This window comes from Ambystoma mexicanum, chromosome 12 (genome assembly GCF_040938575.1).
Source record: "Ambystoma mexicanum isolate Mex_15411 chromosome 12, UKY_AmexF1_1, whole genome shotgun sequence".
NCBI lineage: Eukaryota > Metazoa > Chordata > Amphibia > Caudata > Ambystomatidae > Ambystoma > Ambystoma mexicanum.
The window spans coordinates 108,636,380-108,655,729 of NC_090936.1; the positions used below are offsets into that span (position 1 = coordinate 108,636,380).

The following is a 19,350-nucleotide window of genomic DNA, read 5'->3' on the forward strand; positions in this document are numbered from 1 at the left end:
GATCTCCCACACCCTAATATAAATATTGCTAGTAAGTGAAGGTAGGTCACTTTCCTAATGAAAACGTTTGATTAGATTTTTGTCTTTTTTTTTGGCATCCAAAAGGTATATTGTGGCATAACATGTTTGTCAAAAGCTTTGTTTAATTGTGAAATATTTCTGCTAATTTTGAAATTGATGAATTTCCCTGCACAGATGACAATTTTAGAAAGAAGCTCAAAGAAAAAAGTAAGATACTTGATGCTTTCTCAACATTCATTCTTAAGCAATGCTTTCAGTACAGCTATCTGCATGGGTCAAACTGCACAGCACACGCCACAGGATGAGCTCATCTATAAACCTTCACTATTTTCTCATAGGTAGATACACATATTCAATGGATGTAACCGATTATAAATATATTCACAATTTGCATTCACTCACCAAAGGTTTTGAGTTCTACGATCCTCTTTCATTTGCCTGTGCTTTTATTCCATTTAGATTATCCTAAAAGTGGACATAAAACAAATGGTATTCACAGGACCATGTAAATCTTACGATTTAACTTTTGTTCAAGCAAAAAATATTTTCAAATGCATGCCTTCTTCATAGCTGAAGGTACTGGCGCAAACCGTACAAATCGAGCAACCTATCCATCCAGCAAAACACAATATTTTGCATTAGACTGCATCTCATGATCTACTTTTCTTAAGTGTAGCCTGTTTTGATCAATGAGCATAATTTTCTATCAATAGTCTTCACTCCACTTACCAATAGTCGAATTGATCAGCTATTATGCTGCTTATGGTACGTTCTAAACTCCAACACCTCATGCAGTGAAACCTAACCGTATCCATTCTCATCTTTGGAGCAGGCACCCAGGTCATACATTTCAAATTGAATATGCTTTAAGAACACCGAATTGGAGTGCCTGACCTCCACTGAAAATATTGACCTTTGTTCATTGGGAAATCCTTTGCTTTATTTATTAAATTAAGGATCAGTGGAGTGCTCTTATTAGGTTGATTCGCGTGCAGGCCAGTAGATTATTATTCTTTAGGGAACCGCATTACCCTGAAGATGAATACCAATCACATCCTCCCTAAATATCATGTGAACCGCCTATGCAGTGTTAGAATAGAGACACACACACACACGTTCAAATAGTTCAGTAATACTATGAAACAGGTGTCTTCCTCCAAAGTACCATTGGATGTTGCAGTGCGGTTTGCCTTCTCTAGTGCTAGTTTGGCAATTCAGTGTCTTTTTTCATTAAGTCTAGTCTCATCCTATCTCTTAAATGCTCTATGAAAACCATTATTGCTAAATGGGGTGCATTCCCCCACGTAAAATGCTTGATGTGCTACAGGCTATTTCCAAACATCTGTTTATTCCATTTTGTTGGCGTAAGGTTAGAGAACCTTGTTTGCTCCTTGTGTGATCCCTTAATGTGTCAGGCTCTATGTACATATTTGTAAGTACTGATGTGTCAACTGAACTCTCTTCAGTATGTTCAGTTGAGCATTTTCAGAATATCTATATTTTTGGTTTGAGCCATCATTCAAAACTGTTACTTGTTTGCCATTACCCAGACTGAAGTCTGGCTGCTTGCTTCAAAAGATAAAGATGTGCCAATTGCACTAAATAGCTTTCTACAGCTGGTGATTGGAGACACGTTTGGGTTTGCCAAGATTCAGATCACCTGTTGGAAGTAATCGGAAATAGCACTAGATTATCATAAGTCTGGGCACACAATTGCTAATTGGTCTATTCCCAGAGACTTAAGTATCTATTGTGTTGCCGTAGCTCTGACATTTGGACAATCCAAGGGGCAACATTTAAAAAGCTGAAGTTATACAAGATTTTAGCATAGCTTTTTTAAGTAGCCACTCGTAGCTCTGATACTTGCATTATCAAAAAGTGATGAACAGTAAAACAGTGAGGGGCTACTCTGTCAAGCTCCCCGGCCATAGAATACTGATCCCGCTTGTCACATTTGCATGGCTTCGTTTTAGGTATGCAGAGCAAAGTCCTCTTTTCAAACTAGATAATCTATGGTGTACCATAGGGTTTACCACAAGAAAATTATTGGTCACTCTTCTGAAGTCAGATAGTAGTTGCTATTTCTCTTAAACAAAATATTTGAGAAGTGCTGTTCTCTTTGCGAGAGAGAGCATTGCCAATTACGGATTGTGTTAGACCGTGGTTCCTTGTCTAAAATCCCAATAGGGAAGTAGGTTTTAACTTGCTCTTCCGTGTCATGGTGGTGTGGTTAAATTAACATTCCCCAATATTCTGTTGATTTTAGTTATAAGCATATAAGACATATTCTGTCATGTCAGTCATACAATTAGCATGGGCATTCTACAATCATAGATTTTGCACTTAAAGAAGGTATTGTAAAGTCAGGGAACGAGTTAAATCCTATAATGTACAGAGTTTACTAAGTATCCTTAAGAAAAGACTGTGGTGTGACGGATCACATCAGTTTCTAGGTATATATCTCGGTCCAGGGGACAACCCCCCCCCAATTTGTATCCTTGCTCTGCATTGGGGGCAGCTACCCCAATAGCAGTGAAGAGACAAACAGTGTATTTGCAGTTATCCCTGTCAAGCACTGTATTTTCTTTTTTTACAATGATTACATTGTAACTTTCTATCCAGTATCTGATTGCGTGAAGGCAAGCAACAAAGAGTCTATGGATTATAGTGGAGGAGATGCACAAAGTGCTCAGTGAATCCTCCCAGTTCCCTCCCTTGCCTCTTCCTCAATCCACAGAAACTGATGCCTACATCAATCAAAGCTGTTGTGGTTCTGTTCCCTGGCCAGATCTCACACTAGATGAGAGATAGGCAGTCAATTGATTCCAGGAACAACTGCAATTGGAACACTGCAGTCTTTCAATGAGTTTCTAAATGATTGCAAGTCAGGAAATTGGCCTAAAAGTGGCCAGCATGAAAGTATTTAGGGGGGTTTCTTTAAAAGTGGGATGATGATGCTAATATATGGTCTTTGGGTCGGGTTTCCTGGATGGCCTCTAAAAGAGACCGCCCAGGAAACTCTGCCCAGAAAAGACTGCACCATGAGAGTTGTGCGAAAGTGTTAGCACAGCATGGCCGAAGCACGGAAGTTGAGGAGCAGTTAAGTTGTTTTTTGGATCCCGGTGGAATAGGTGGAGAGGCTGGAGGCGGTCTGGGAAGGAGAAGTCTGGAGGGCAGGAGTGTCCAATGGTTTGAGGCATGGTAGGGCGAGCAGACATGGGTCAGAACGGAGGGGTGCAGACATTGATGGGCGGGGGGTTTGGGGTTTGAAACCCACTTATAATAAAATCCCACCCATTGGAGGCGGCTCCAAGGTGGTCTAAAAAAGACAGTGCTTTTTTGGACAGACTCCGGTTGTCAGGATATAAACATAGAACAACACTTCACTCTATGCTCTAGAGAACTCTTCACAGTGGCAGTGATGACTGAATGTGAAAACCTAAATATGTGATTTAAGAAGCCAACCCAGGCACCTGCAAACGATTTACTATTTTGAATTTGGAGAATAGTCCTACAATGATAGACTCCAAAGATGAAAAGGAAATGCATAAACACCCGGTGATTGTACATTAGCAGTCATTGCTAAAGGGGTACCAATTGTGTTCAGGAGCCACTACTTGGCAGCAACGAGGAATACCATCTTATATTTTTGTCTAGGATGTTCCTACTGCTTGACATTCCTGTTTGATTTTGTAGTCTTGGAAAGGAATGTATAAGAGAAAAACGAATCTTGTTATCATGCAACCATCTTGTATTTAGTTCTAGTGTTCTCCAGACATTAACATGATTCACAAACATTTCCTAGCCACCTATGCTTGAATAACCCTCTTTTATTTAAGTGGAAAACCCTAAAGTATGAACTGGAGGCACCATTTAGAGGACATGGGCTCTGGTCCTGCCCATACCATTTCTAGCATGATATTGAATTGTTAAAAATATTCGGGTCAGTTCCGTGTACATAGTGGCCACAAGCCTTAACGAGACATTACTAGCTGTTTTGCCCTCCTCCTGTAGTAATGACCAAAGAGCTGAGCAGTGGGCATGTGTACCAATCACACAAGCACACCTTTTGGTCATCTGCTGTAGTAAGTATAGCTTATGTAAGAATGTGGACTAGAATATTTTTTTCCATTCCTGGAGGACTACTCTAATCAAAATGTACTGAATTTCTAAATAGCAGTGAAACAAACTGGCACGTGGCTAAAAGCAGCCTCCAATTATATTTTCAGTGGTTGTATCGGGACATGTTAGTTTTAATTAATGTCTTTTTATAGCCACTATCTGGTCCTTTTTACAGACTATTTTAATTTACAGAAGTTGGAACTGTCAAGTTAAACACATTGATACATGTTAAGATTTTGATCTAATTCATGAGAAGTAACATGCTTGATAGCTTGTAGCAAAGATATTAAATTTTCTACCCATTATTGCATTTATGCAGGAAATAAAGTATTTTGGTGAGCTATGAAAGATTACTCTTTGTGTTTAGTTAGAAGTGGAGGATTATGGATGAAGCAAAACTCACGGCAGATTGTATTACTGCTTCTGCTAGCATGCCTGCTCTTAATGTGCTTGCTGCACCCTATTCACCATTCACTGCATTCTTTAATTCACTCATTTATTCTCTAATATGTTTATGCATTCTGTTTTGTTGGCTGCAGTATCTACATCGAATGGCTTCCAGCACACTGTTTTGGGAATAGTGGCATGTGACCATTATGATTGAAAATTCCACTTTGCACTTTTTGTGACTTTCGCTGTGTGGTCTTGAAAGGTCCATGCTGTATGTGCACTGGGAGTCTTGTAAGAACTGCCCTGTCCCAGCGATGCTGCAAAGAATCTAAACAATGGGTTAAAAAGCATGACCTATGTAGCCTGCGAATTTGGATTTGTCGCATACCTCTATCCAACGATGCAATTCCATTTTGTTGTAAGACATTGTTCTACTCTTAATACCGTTGAATATTTAAATTTTCCAAACATTCCAATTTTGGAAGTGTGCATAGTACATGTTTGATGAAGGAATTCCGTGAGATGAGCAAGGTCATCTTTACCTACGATAGAGTTTTTGATGCTTCATTAACCTTCTCATGTGTGGTGTGAACGCTGCGATTACCAGACATTGCTGCACAAAGCCTATCGAATCAGAAATACAGAGAAGTGCCCGGAAGTTCCTGTTTGCCTGGGGAGAATCCTATTGCAGCCCCGGACTGTTGGACTCTTGTGGAATTTTTTTATTGTTTCTAAGGAATAAGCCCCGCCCACCTGCTCCGTGAATCCTTCAAGAAGGCCGGGCTGCGCGCGCGCGCACCGAGAAGTGCCCGGAAGTGCCTGTTCCCCTGTTAGCCGGGGGCGAGGGCAGCAGGAATCCCTTGCACGCAAGGTCTTTGTTTTAGTCACGGTGAGGGGGAGGAACCCTGACTCATTAACGTACCTCTGAATAAGGATGAATTTTGATTTGCTACATGCCTGTAGTGAGCGATGTGAGGGGAAGCGTTAACCGCGATCAAGGTAGGTGGCAAAAACAAACAAAAAAAACCAACCGCTAGTACTTCTTGTAAATTATACGTGTACTTCGCAGTTCAAATATCCCCCTGCTGCACTATGTATAAAGGGCAGTAGCACATTGTTGGTGTGCAACATACCGTAGGGGTTGATACACGATTTCTAATGTGGGGGGAACCAACTGCAGCAACACGGACATTCGAGAAAAACGTAGTGTGATCCAGGCACACATCCAGGGGGGGAGGAGGGAAAATTCACTCAAATGATAAGTAAAGTTGTTGTGTATATACAAGGTAAGGTCTAGGGGGAAAGAGTGGGAAGACTGAACAGAGGTGTGGATATTGTGTGACTGTCACGGGACAGTTATTCTTCGTCTAAGAGGGCGATGAAAGTAAAAGAAATAGTGCAGTAAGGTAATAACTGTGCGAAAAAGTGAAGGGGACACCGTACTCAGAGTATGGTGGGAACGTTACGGAGTGGCAAGATACCAACGCATGGTGTTATACAGAAAAAATCTGAGAAGCGGAACACACTAATTGCAAGTGGCAGTTTTGTATTTATTCAAAGAAACCCGTCTGAAGTGGTCCATCAACACTCCATTGAGGTGGTCGGAACAGACAAATGGGAATTGAGTGGAACAGAATTCCCCCCTCTACCAAATGTATCGGGAGATCGGATAAAGGACCTCACAGAAACATTTAAGAAGTCAGAGTACCCCGCAGACCATATGCAGAAAGGTTTTCTGAGCATGCAAGAAATCCCAGTGAGGCCATCAGCCATGAACATGGAAGATACTATGTCCACCGTACCTCAGTTGGACACTTCCTTATTGGCACCGGCAGTGTCTGTGGAGTTGGACAAAAAGGTTAGGATTTCTAGGGGCCCCTCAACCCCAGTTGGAGCAAGGGGAGGGCGACTCGAGAACGTACATCTACATAAAGCAATCTCCACTGAGGTGAGATTAGGAAGCAATGATGTGTGTGATACACCTCAAGAACTCTATGTAAGAGAGCAACAGGGAAAATTGAAAGGTATGTTTGGGGGGGAAGGGAAATGGGTGCCATAAATACAGATCCACACAAATGCTCTAGTCTGTCCACTCCCGACTTACCCCTGAGTCAAGAACATGAGGCATCAAACATAAATCACCCCAGGTAGGAATTGAGTGCTGATGAAATCCTGTCTCCTCATGAGTCCTTTCCGGTCCTAACCAGGATATTGAATCTTCTGGAAAAGGGCCACGAGAGGACTCACAGGGAGATACAGGAATTAAGATTCATGATTTCAGAAAGTACAGAAAAACTAAGTAGACTGGAAGGGTATGTACATTCATTACACATGTATAAAAAAGATATAATACCAAAAATACACAAGGAAACTTAGACGGTGCACAATAAAGGCACCCAAACAGAGAACGAACAAATAGAGCAAAATGATGCACCGGTAAATAGAAACAGAAATTCCTCACCCCTAATAGGACAACCCTACGGGGATATTTTATCACACGGGATAGAAAGAAAGGAAAAGAAAAGTCTGGGAGGAAGTGGAGGAACTAAAGAGACTGATATTAATTAACTCAAAGAAAATAAAAAGTGTGGAAAATCAAAGGGCAAGGGAGACCATAAAAACAAAGAGTAAGTCAGCAAACTTCATAGATCAGAGTATGGGGAGTAAGCCGGACAGTCCACCAACACTACTGGAGGTGATTGAGGAGGAGGCATTTCAAAAGCAGGTACAGAAGCAAGAACAGAGGGGAGGCCCTGTACAGGAAGAAGAGGTACCCTTCGAGTATTATATAACGCGCAGAGAAAAGAAAATGCGAGCGAGGGCACTTAAAAGAAGAGCAAAGGGCGAGAAGGGGGAAACCAGCCCTCTACTAAAATGAAAAATACTAATATGAACATCAAAAATATCTGTAGCTTATCAGGAGAGGGAGGAATTTTGGATTTCACTCAGCTAAATGAAGAAAGTAAGAAAGCTCTGGAGGTGAAGGAAGTTATGGGTGTTCAGGATCAGGGAGGCAGCGACTCCAGACCATATAGCAGAGACATCCAATGACATATATGACAAGGAATATGGAGAAGCTAAGAATACCCTCTATGAAGCCATGAATCATAAGGGCGGGAAAGCCAGCACACTTAAACAAAAAAACAAAAAAATTAAATAAATTAAATAAAAAAGATTCCAATAAACAGAATGAACATAAATCAGAAGGTTTAAAGGAGGTAAGGAGTATTCAACAATTCTTTAATCCTAAAACTAAGGAAAAGACAATTGTAGAGAGGGTGACAGGAGTGGGGGACCCTATTGAAGAGAACAAGCCCTCCCAAAAGGCTGTAGACAGCTCTAATGTCCCGGCCAGCCTCATTCCGCAAGAGGGAAAGGAATTAGAGGTTGGTAAAGGTATGGAGGACAGGGAATGTAGTGTATCTACTGTGATCCCCAGTGAAGATATTAAAAAACTGGTCCATGAAGCGCTACTCAAACTCATGCAACACTCCTCAAAGTATGGACCCCCTTTACCGTTTTTTGATGGCAAAGCATATGAGGAAGTTTAGAGGAGGAGCCTCCAGGATGAGGCTGGGGACATTAATAAAGAACAAATCCTGCAGAGTGTGAATGTTCAAATGAATGAAGAAAGTATTAACACACGGGTGACGACATTAAAACATGGGCCAAAACAGGTTACAATGTTGGATAGGAGAGAGGAAGGAAATGCTGAGGGACCCCCGGCAAATCAAAATCACAATGAGGCTAAGGGACTTGAGAAGATGAGAGAAAAGTATGAACCATGGAATACAGACAAGGTACACTAACAAGGTAGAGGCTACACACAAGTGAAGGATGAGAAGAGTGACACGATGGGAGGCGACAGTAGGGAGAGGGGTTGTGGTGGTAACTTTAACACGGAGGGGAAAGATCAAATGTTTTATAAAACATGGGAGGAAGATGGAAGGGAATGGAGGGAGCAGAAACTGGCGGCGAACCTAGTGTCATACTGAACTTCATGTTAACAATAGGAGTCCCTCCGTCCTTAAATCGAGGGCGAATCCTCTCTTTAACGAGATTCCTCGCTTTTCACTAATTTCTTCAAATGATATCAAGCTTATTGATTATATACACCCGACAAGGTACGACTGTGTAAGAATAGTGTTTCACTCCAGAGCGACATATGAAATTAATCTCGCGGAAGGAGTAGCACTGCAAAGATTCGGATATGACATAGAAAACTACAGTAAGGGTCTGGAGAAACAACAGGGAGGGGAACGGTTGGGTACCAAAAAGAGATATATGGGAGTAATTATACTCAAGGTGGGGGGAAGTGCAAACACGCAGACAAACACAAACAAAGCTGAGCTCAGATGGCTGGCATTGACTCTAAGAGAATCCATCTCAAAGATTCAGTGCCTGAAAGACATCCCTTAGAGTACCCCTAAGCCCACTTTTTTACCATGGAACTCTAGGGGATCTCGAGCCCTAATGTACTCATCACCTGTTCTTTTTTTCGTTCCTGTCCATCCAAGAAACGTGGGCCGAGACTTTGATATCACTGGACGGCTTCACGGTTTTCCAGGAACCAGCAACAAAAAAATCAAAGGGGGGACTACTCATTGCAATTATGAACAATGTGCAGTTCACAACTTCAATGACCTTTTACATTAATAAAGGGTGTTTAGCTGTCCTTGTAAAACTAGGCCAGAAGGAATCGCTGATGCATTTGCTAATCATAATCATATACTGGCGGCCGGATTGGGATTTGAGGGAAAACATTGAGTCAATAGATATAGTCATCCAGGAATGCCAGGATACGAGTAATAAACTGTACATTATTATGTGCTGAGATTTCAACTCCGAAATTAGTTTGGAAGATGGTTTGGGGGAACGCAAGGCAGCTCGATTGCTCAATGAAAGGGGGGAGACACAGGAATGTCATCAAGGGGAGATATGGGCTCAATTCATGGGAGTTTGGGGGGTTCAATGTGTAAATGATTTAGTGGAAGAGTCCAAGGAAAAATCAACTTGGTCAAATGGAAAGTGGCACTCCACTATTGACTACATTTTTGTGTGTGCCAAGACTTTCAACCTCGTACAAGAATTTAGCCTGATCGACACTCAGGAGAGTGACCATAAAATAGTCACAGCGAGTAGGGCGCTCGCTTTGACATCCGTGCAGAGCCTGCTTACGCAGGTTCGAATCCCGGCAGGGCCAAACTCAGCCTTTCATCCTTCCGAGGTCGATAAATGAGCACCACACACCGTGGGTAATAATAAGCAGCGCTCAGTTACCTGAGGGTTCGTAGCGCTATAAAAATGCCAAATTATTATTATTAAATATGACACTACAAGTAGACCTGGCTAGGGGTGAGGAACAAAACTATAGACCGATGATATCAGTCAACGCCTCACTGAATAGAATCTCATGGCATAGTACGAACATTGAGAAAGTAAATATGCTCTTCCAGTCAGATTTTCAAAAGAGTGTGTACGAACAAAAAAAAAAAAGATGTATGCACATGACTCTTTTGTGAATTATATTGAGTCAGTAATAAGAGCAACAGTGGGAATAAAGAAAAATCCTACAAGTAGAGAGAGGCACAAGCACGCATTCTCGGATGAAATGAAAATCCTTAAGAATGACAGGAACCGTGAAATTCGAGCCCTTCATACACACTGTAAACATTCTGGTACAGAGTGGGATCTATGTGAAGTTAACAGGATAAAGAACAAATGGAAGAGAAAAGTTAAGATGTCTGCGTGCAAAGCTTTTGCAGGGGGATGTAGAGAACATGTTATCTTTGCGAGATGCCAACACACAGAAATTCTGGGCCCTTGTAAATATGGATGGGCATGAACAAACTAAAGCCCAAACTGTATGCATCAACTCTGAGACATGGGAAGGTCACTTTGGTAAATTATATAGCCCCCCGGTCCTGAACTGGAGCCCTCCGATAGACATTAGAAATACTGCATGGAATATTGTAATTTGTGTAAAGGATATTGAAAGCATCATTTTGAAAAGCTCCCCTTCTAGAGCTCCAGGTCCGAATCTGCTCTGTAACAAGTTTATGAAGGGGAACGTAAATCTATGGGCCAAAATGCTTTTTCTTTTATTTAAAGACATTCTTAACACGAAAAATTATTCCAACAAGTTGGTGAATGTCATTCATAGTGCCAATTTATAAGAAGGGGGACAGGTCTTCTCCAACTAGTTGGAGACCAATAGCCCTTCTGATCGTTGATTCCAAAATTTTTCCAGGTCTTGTTCTAGAGCACATTCGGAGCTGGATTGATAAATGTAACATCCTGTCACCCAATCAGTTTGGGTTTAGAAGGAACTTGGGCACAGACGCAGGAGGTCTACTAATTAACATTTTGCAGCAATCTGCGTGGACCCCAGGAAATCTTCCAATTTACGTGGTTTCAATTGACCTAACGTCCGCTTTTGATTTAGTGGACAGATCAATTCTGTGGACTAAATTGGGTAATCTGGGAATGCCACCGTCCCTTCTGTCAATTGTATATAATATGCATGAGGACTCGAGATTAAAAGTGCGATTAAAACGTGGAGGGGACATTGTCACAAAAAATTAGGGTAAAAAATGGCCTATGGCAAGGTTGCATATATGCACCGACCATATTCAATCTATACTTCTCGGATGTGGGAAGGAGTCTAAAAAATCTCAATATTAATTCACCAAAGGTCGAAGGCACTAAGATGCATTGGACAACATATGCAGACGACTTGACCTTATATGATCACACCCCCATAGGCCTTCAGCGTCTCCTAACTGTTTTTAATGAATACATCTACATAGACGCTTTAAAGATTAATTACAGCAAAACAGTGATTTTATGCCTGACCCACAAAAAAAAGCCAAAAACATGTTCATGGTTTCTGAATCATGAGAAACTGGCCACAAGCACGGCTATAAGATACTTAGGTTACCCTGTGTTTGGAGACAGAAAAAGGGCACATTTTCGGGCCCTTTTGGCTGCGAAAGTCAGCCCGATGATAGCACAACTATGTAAAATTGACTCAAAATATGGCAAATTCTCGTTACTACCATGCATACGTTTGTATAAAAACAGAATAGTGGCTCAATTATGCCCAAATGTGTGCCCCTGGCAGCGATCCGTTATGAGCTCAGATCACTTTCACTCAGAAGTGTTATAGAATGGCAGAGAGTATCACTACATAGGAAACTGATAACCAGCAATGAAACACTACATGACATCATGGGTAAGGGGATCAGGAGTGGCTCTCCGACATAAATGTATCTGAGAGACATGATGGAGGAAACAAACGCCGCCTTGGACAAACTTGGGGATTCCACGAGATATGCTCATCACAAATCCAATGAGGGTGAAAAAACTACTGCTTCATTTTGATTGGAATCTTACTGTCCACGAGGTTACGCCGTCAAAATTATATAAACACATTATATTTGACTGCAAAAAAATGGGGGAGCCTGAATCCTATTTGATTAAATTCCCTGATAGGGAATGGAGACAGGAATATGAGGTTCGCTTCAACGTTTTGGGAACAGGAGAAATAATGGACATCAGAGCTGGACAGAGCAAGTGTTATACTCCCTGTAGATATTGTAAACAAAAGGAGAACTCTGAAACACTAGGGCATATTTTGACTTAATGTGATGGACTAAGGAAAGAACGTATCACCCACTTTAGTCAATACGTACCCAATACCGAGTGTGTTGATTTAGAACTTTTGTGGTTAGACATGTTACACAGTAAACGAGTAAAACTACAGATTGCAGTAGTAAGATTTCTGCTTTTTATTTTTGCTGTGTATAAAACAAACGTGTTAGTGGACTAACTGACCAGTTATTACAAGTATTAGTATTGTTGAAATTGCAATGAATTGGGAGTACTGTTGATGTGCCTTTTTTTTTCTTCTTTTTCTGAGGCAATGAAATTGAATGTGGAAATAATTGAATTTTATATGTATATATGTATTTTGGAATTTTTATTATCCTTTTTATGGTACTTTTAAAAAAGAAAAATGAGTTTTTTGTAAAAGTTACTATGTAACTATAAACAAATAAAAAATAAAAAAATAAATACTTTGCAAAATAAAGCCATTTTAGGGCAACCAAAATGACAATCAAGTGATCATTTTGGGCAGTTAAGTTTATAAGATGTTACTTCCCAAACACTCACTTTCTTTTCAACATTGCAATGTAAATGTTAACTTCCCCGATTTGTCCCCCATCCCAACATTGCACGCTTAAGTGGCCAATCACTTCTGTCTATGCATGTGATCCCCTGTAGGGCACTGCACATGAAAACTGAATCATTGAACTTGCTACAAAATGTCTTTAAAAAATAATATGTTCAAATAGATGTTTTCCTCCTTCAGAATAATTTTTCCGTCATTCAAAGTCTGTTTCTTAAATAATTAAAAAATGACATTCTGTAGCATCCAATTCCCTTTCTCTATTGAAAATAAGCCCTGCACCAGAACAATTGTGAATGCCCAATCACGTTTTGAACTCTAAACTCATTGTTAATACAGCACTACCAGATTTAAGTCTCGAGTAGTTACATGAATTTGATGGACCCATTTCTTTTATTTCGATGGTCACCTAACATTTTACATAATTTTGGCATTTCATCAAGGCACTCCTCTATGTGCAGCAAGTGTTCATATGTTCACATACAGTGGTGTAAATGAACATCTTTGTATACAGCAAAGCAAGCAGCTTCCACGTTGTATTCTGCACCGCGGGTGTATATGAAAAGTTTCATATACACCAGAGCAAGTAGCTTCAACGTTGCAGAATACAACGTTGAAGCTGCTTGCTTTGAAAACACCCAATTTCCAGGCTGTAATCAATCTGCGGGCTATATCAGTGCGTATAGCCCACAGATTGACCAGTCAGCTTCCCAGAAACACCACTAGGGTGTTCTAATACAGGATAAGCTCATAATGGTGGAACAATAAATACTGAGGAAGGACCTTGTACAGCAAGGGACTCATTTACAGAGCATAGATTTAAAGAGACATAATTTAGAGCAAGGACATACTTTTAGGGTGGAGACTATGAACTGTTTACTATGCAGGCGTGGTGGGAAATTGCTATATTAGAGGTCGCTATCTTTGAGCCACTCGATAAGATTCAGTCTGAAGTTCACGTAAATTTGGTCGGCTCTCAAGGAGGGAGGTAGGGAGTTCCAGAGCTGTGATGCTTTAACTGGGAAGCTATTTCCCTGACTTTGGATAGATTAAATCTTGGTACAGTCCGTTAGTTCTAATCAGCCTGCTGGAAGGTTTTCTGGTAAATCTCTCAATGAGATAGCGGGGTGCAGCGTTGTTCAGGCATTTGTAAGTAAGTGAGGCAGTTTTCAGTCGTATTTTGTCACTAGTGGATAGCCAATTGTTCTGTTTCCTTACTTCTGATATATGCTATTTTCTTGCTATACCCAGGGCAGCTCTAAGGGCATTATTCTGGAGCTTCTGTATTCTCTTGACAGTGTGCTTGTTGGCACCGATGTAAAGGGAGTTACAATAGTCCAAATTTGGACAGTATTAGAGCTCTGGTCAGGCTGATGCAACTATTCTTGGATAAGAATGGTTTGCCATCTCTAATTAGTTGCATGTATATACAGTGGCAGAAGCCATGGAATTAACTTGTTTAGCGAAAGTGAGGGTGGAATCGAGGTAAAAGCCTAGAGTTTTTACCTCTTAGGCAACGTTAATAGGGTTACCGTCGATGTTGAAAGAGGTGTATTTAGGGCCAAGCTTATTTAGGTTGGAGGTGGTACCTAAGATAATAAGCTCAGTTTTGTCATCATTCAGACGTGGACCGTGGGTGGCCATCCATGCCTGGATGATGAGGTAAATTCTGTTTACCAAGGCCAAATCCTTGTCATAATCCCCAGTAAGCGGTATGAGAATCTGGGTATCATCTGCGTAGTTCGTGTAGGTGATACCAAGATGATCCAGATCATCAAAAAGGGGCTTGGTAAATATATTGTACATAGTGGGAGAGGCACAGGAGCCCTGAGGCACTCCACAGTTGATAGGGATGGGGTCTGCTGCTGCTGAAGGTGAGAAGACTCTCATAGTCCTGTTACTCGAAAAGGATTGTATCCAAACTATGGCCTCCTGAGGGAAGTGCGCTGCTGTGTCCAGGTGGTTGCATAAGACCTTGTGGTCCACCAAGTCAAACGCAGCCGAGAGGTCGAGAAGGAGAAGTAGGGCTGATTTCCCTTTATCCCTAAGCTCATCAATTAGGGCCTTGAGATCAATTAGCAAAGTTTCAGTGCCATGCTGAGGCCTAACTCCTGACTGGCGGACTCCTAGCAGCTGGTTGTGCTCCAGATACTTCTGTATTTGGAGATAGGCCACGTTGTATAAGATTTGGAGTTGAAAGGGTTCTGTTGTAATAGGCCTGTAGTTGGTTGGTATGGAAGAATCTAACATCTATTTTTTAAGGAGGGGGAGTACCCATGACTCTTTTGTTGCTTGGGATGGTGCCTGATGAGAATGAAGCATTGACTAATTTCGCTATGAAAGGGGCTAAATCTCTCGCAGTGTCCTTAATTATTTGGGCTGGGCAATTATCACCCTGACAATGGTGGGTTTGAGGGAAAGGATGATCTTTTCAACCTCGAGAATAGACATTTTGGAGAATCTAAAGTGGAGTAGAGGTTTATGAGAGGGCACCGGGGTATTGTCTGGTGAAGTCCTATTAGTCAAGGTGGCTTTTTTATTTGCGATCTTATCCTGAAGTGTGGTGACTTTGTTGGCTAGGGCTTGCTGAATATTGGAGCACCATGTTTTGTCCTTCACGCAATTGTCTTGCACTGGGATTGGATTTTCGAATTCTTTTAAAATTACAAATAATTCCTTCGTACTTGAATTTGCTTGCGAAATTCTATTATTGTAGGTTTCTTGTTTGGCCACAAGTATTTCTTTCTTATAGCGAGATATGTTAATGAGGTTGGTTCTGTTTTCATCGGAGGGTAAAAGCCTCCAAGAAACTTCACAACTTACTTTTTTCCATTCTCAAGGTTTTCAAGTGTGGAGTGAACCAAGAGTTGAGATGGGCTTTGGGCTTACTTTTTCTCATTTTTAGAAGGGCAATGGAGTCTAGAGCTGTGCACATAATGTTATTGTATTCATCAACTAGCATTTGGGATCAGTCGTATCCTGTAGTGCGTTAAGTGTAGGTAGGATTACGGGTAGAAGTTTATCTACCGTAATATTCTTTTTGTTTCTTGTTAAGGTGGGAGGAGCGGATATGGTATTTTTGGTTGTAGGCCTTTTAGTTGTTAGGAATTATATAAGGTGGTGGTCTGTCCATACCTGGGGGGGTTATAGCAGTGATCGAAGCACTGCAGTTATAATCTGCAACCCAATTGAGTGTTCTCCCCTCGATATGTGTGGGTAAATTCACTCTTTGGGTGAGGCCAAATTCAGATAGAATATTGTCAATAACAGTAACTTGTTGGTCTTTTGGGTCATTAAATCCCAAATTGAGGTCCCCTACCAGTAATACTTGCGAGGAGTTTTTTAGTTTGTCAGAGAGAATGATGGAGATATCTTCCTCAAATGAACCAATGGGTCCTGTAGGTCTATAAATGAGATGAATGGTAAGGGTTTGAGAGTTAGCGACAGGTAGTTTGGCCGTGAGAGATTAACAAGATTTAATGCCTGGTGAAGGGCTTAGTCTCATGGATAAGTTAGACTTTGCAATGAGAGCTATGCCACCTCCTCGATCCTCACCTCTGTCTGTTGTCAGAATGGTGTAGTCAGGAACTGCTAGCATAAGGGCTGGCCCTGCTGGTGCATGAAGCCATGTTTCAGTTATGGCAAGAAAGTTGTTGTTTTCTGCCAGGATAAGGTTGCATATCTCTGGCATGAGCGACTAAAGATCTGGCATTTATTAAGGCCCCCTTGAGGTCTTGGGCGATGCTACCTGTCAATATGGAAGGGGATGTACAATTGGTAGCTCCAGCATCCTGTGATGTGGTGTGGGGATAGTCTGAGACTTTTTGCAATTACGATTGTATTTTGTTGGAGAGGCTAGGGTAATAGGCTTAAGCTTTTCGATGGTAGTAATTTGTCTGCTAAGTAGACTTTTTTTCTTAAAGTCTGCATTGGTATTAGCGTTGGCTAGCGGTTCAAATTTTATGGACAGTCTTGAGCGGAGCCTAATGTTTCTGGACGCTGTGCTGCAAGGTCTGTTAGAGTTGGGTGAGCCCCAGGAATGATCCCAGTTACTTGGCAGTTGTTGACGGGCCGGGTTGTTAGGAAGGGATTATGTAGGTATATCACCCAGGGTAGCTGCCATGTTGAGTGTGGTAATGCTATCTGGAACTGATGGGGCATAAAGACTGGTGAGAGTGGGCAGAGGATGTGATGCCTAATGAGACTAAGATTAACACAGTGGCCAGCATAGTGCCTCAAGCTCGATTGCAGGGCGGTATAATAAAACTATGCATAAAACACGACCTAAAACTGATAAGCTAGTTTGAATAGCAGGCCATAGGACAGGGTAATGTCTGAAGCCGGTAGGCTTGTTTGTATATAATACAATATGTATTGTACATTCAGGCAGTACTAGCATGAGTTAAGGCAATCAATTACAGTGGGCTGATAATCAGGCGTGGCTAAGGCAATTGATATGATATGGCATTTATTACTCACCTATATACAAGTGTTTCAAGGCGCGACGCGGCAAGGGAGGGGGAACAGAGGGAAGACAGACAACAATCCTACTAGGCCAGGGAAGGGGAGGGGAAAGTGTGCAGTACATGGGATAAGGATAAAAAAAACAATAAGTAACATACAGCCAGCTGATGGCAAGTGCAAGGGTAAGTGCAGACATCAGGTGTCAAGTGCTGGTGGTGGAACTGTAGGGATACAGAAACAGTCCCTAAGTGTGGGGGTTGCCAGGAAGGCAGTGCCGGAGTGCGACTGGCGGGGGGTTGAGGGGGATCTAACCAGTGCAGTTTCAGTATCAGCCATGAGGTCAGCAGGAGAGAGGAGGAGAAAAAGCAGAAGCAAAGACAAAGGTTTTGAGGTGCTTCCGGAACCGGAGATGATTCTCCTCAAGTTTCAGGGAGGATGTTCCAGAGGGAGGCCCCAGCCGAGGAAAGAGATCTACCACCAATTCATTGTTTGGAGAAGCGACTGACCCTGCGGGAGTTGGAGGCGGATGAGCAAAGAGCTTGAGAAGGAGGTTATTCAGGAAGAGAGAGCTGAAGGTATTGAGGCCTCAGGCCCCAGAAGGCCTTGTGGACAATGCAGAGGGTTTTGAACTTAATCCTCGCAGCCACTGGGAGCCAGTGCAGAGATTTCAGTGCTGGAGAGATACGATCCCAGGGCCTGAGGCCAAGGACAAGTCTCGCAGTCCTGTTCTGGATGAGTTGCAGAGGGCGGAGAGTAGAAGCAGGCAGATTTAGAAAAAGGCTGTTGCAATAGTCCAGCCTAGAGAGAACCAGAGCTCTGGAGACAGTGAGCCTCTGGGGGAAGGAGAGGAAAGGAAGCATACCTCTGAGGAGGTGCAGCTGGTAGTGTGACTTCTTAGAGATGTCAGATGTGAGGAGAGAAAGAGAGTGTGGAGTCGAAGATGACCCCAAGGTTTTTAGCCTCAGAGGTGGGAGCAGGAGGAGGGCCAAGGGAGGCCGGCCAGAGAGTGACAGGAAAGGAGGGAACGGGTGTTCCAATGAGGAGAATCTCTGTCTTACTGGCATTAAGGCAGAGATCATTGGCGGCACACCACTCCTGGATGGCGGACAGGCAGTCAGAGATGAGAGAGGGAGAAGAGGTGGCAGAAGGTAGCCTGAAAATGAGCTGAGTGTCGTCCACATAGCACTGGAAGTTGGGGCAGAGCGCAGCAATCCGGTGGGCAAAAAATGCCAGTTATAGGTTTAACAGCCAGGGAGAGAGAGGTTAGACCCCTGGGGAACACCACAGGTAGAGATGGAGGAGAGGAAGGACCCAACCTGGGAGGGTCGATCAGAGAGGAAAGAAGTCAGCCAGACCAGCGCCTGACCGGTGATACCCAGGTCATCACGGAGCCGGTTGAGCAGGATGCCATGGTTGACTGTGTCAAAGGCAGAAGAGAGATCAAGTAGGATGAGGACACTAGGGGTGTTGGAATCAAGGTTGGCGAACAGGTCTTCACAGATGTTCAGGAGAGCAGTTTCTGTGCTTCTGGCAGCTCTGAAGCCAGACTGATGATCATGGAGACCACCAACAGATTCAGTGTGAAGATTTAGCTGGGAGATGGCCAGCTTTTCCAAGAGTTTGGCCGGGAAGGGAGTGATTGAGATTGGGTGATAGTTAGCCGGGCAGGATGGGTCGGCAGAGGATTTCTTAAGAAGAGGGTGCACAAGGGAGTGTTTCAGGGAGGCAGGGAAGACTCCAGCTGTGATGGAGTGGTTGCAGAAGTCGGACAGAGCAGGAGCCAGGGAGTCAATGTGGTCCTTGATGGTTTTGGAGGAACAGGGATGAACCTGTTTTGACGAGACTTTCATAGATTGGACTTGTCTAGAAACATCGTCTGGGGAAAACAGGGGAAAGGCAGAGAAGGAGGGAGGGGAGGTGGCCGAAGAAGGGCCGAAGGAAGAGCAGGGAGTAAAGGGAGGAAGGGGAGAGGAGGAAAAAGAGGACAGGATGTCCTGGGTTTTAGAGATCAAATGAGAAGCCAGTGCCGTGCAGAGGGCCTGGGAAGGGACAGGAGAGGTAGAGACTGCGGCAGGATTGGCCAGTTCCTTGCAGATTTTAGAGTTCAGCCCCGTTGTTAGATGCTGCAGAGACGCGGGCTTGAATGTGAGCTCTCTTCTTGG

The 19,350-nt window shown here is 42.7% G+C and overlaps 1 protein-coding gene across 17 annotated transcripts in view; it reads left to right on the forward strand.

Annotated features, from left to right (window-relative positions):
• PPFIBP1 (PPFIA binding protein 1) overlaps positions 1-19,350 on the forward strand; it is a 1,584,927-nt gene that overhangs the window by 638,425 nt on the left and 927,152 nt on the right. For 11 of the 17 annotated variants that reach the window (XM_069628106.1, XM_069628107.1, XM_069628105.1 and 8 more), the window contains one exon: positions 196-228. The exons of the other annotated variants lie outside the window; for them this stretch is intronic. In XM_069628106.1, coding sequence (XP_069484207.1) covers positions 196-228 — 33 coding nt within the window. The remainder of the gene's footprint in view (positions 1-195; positions 229-19,350) is intronic. 17 annotated transcript variants of the gene reach the window in all.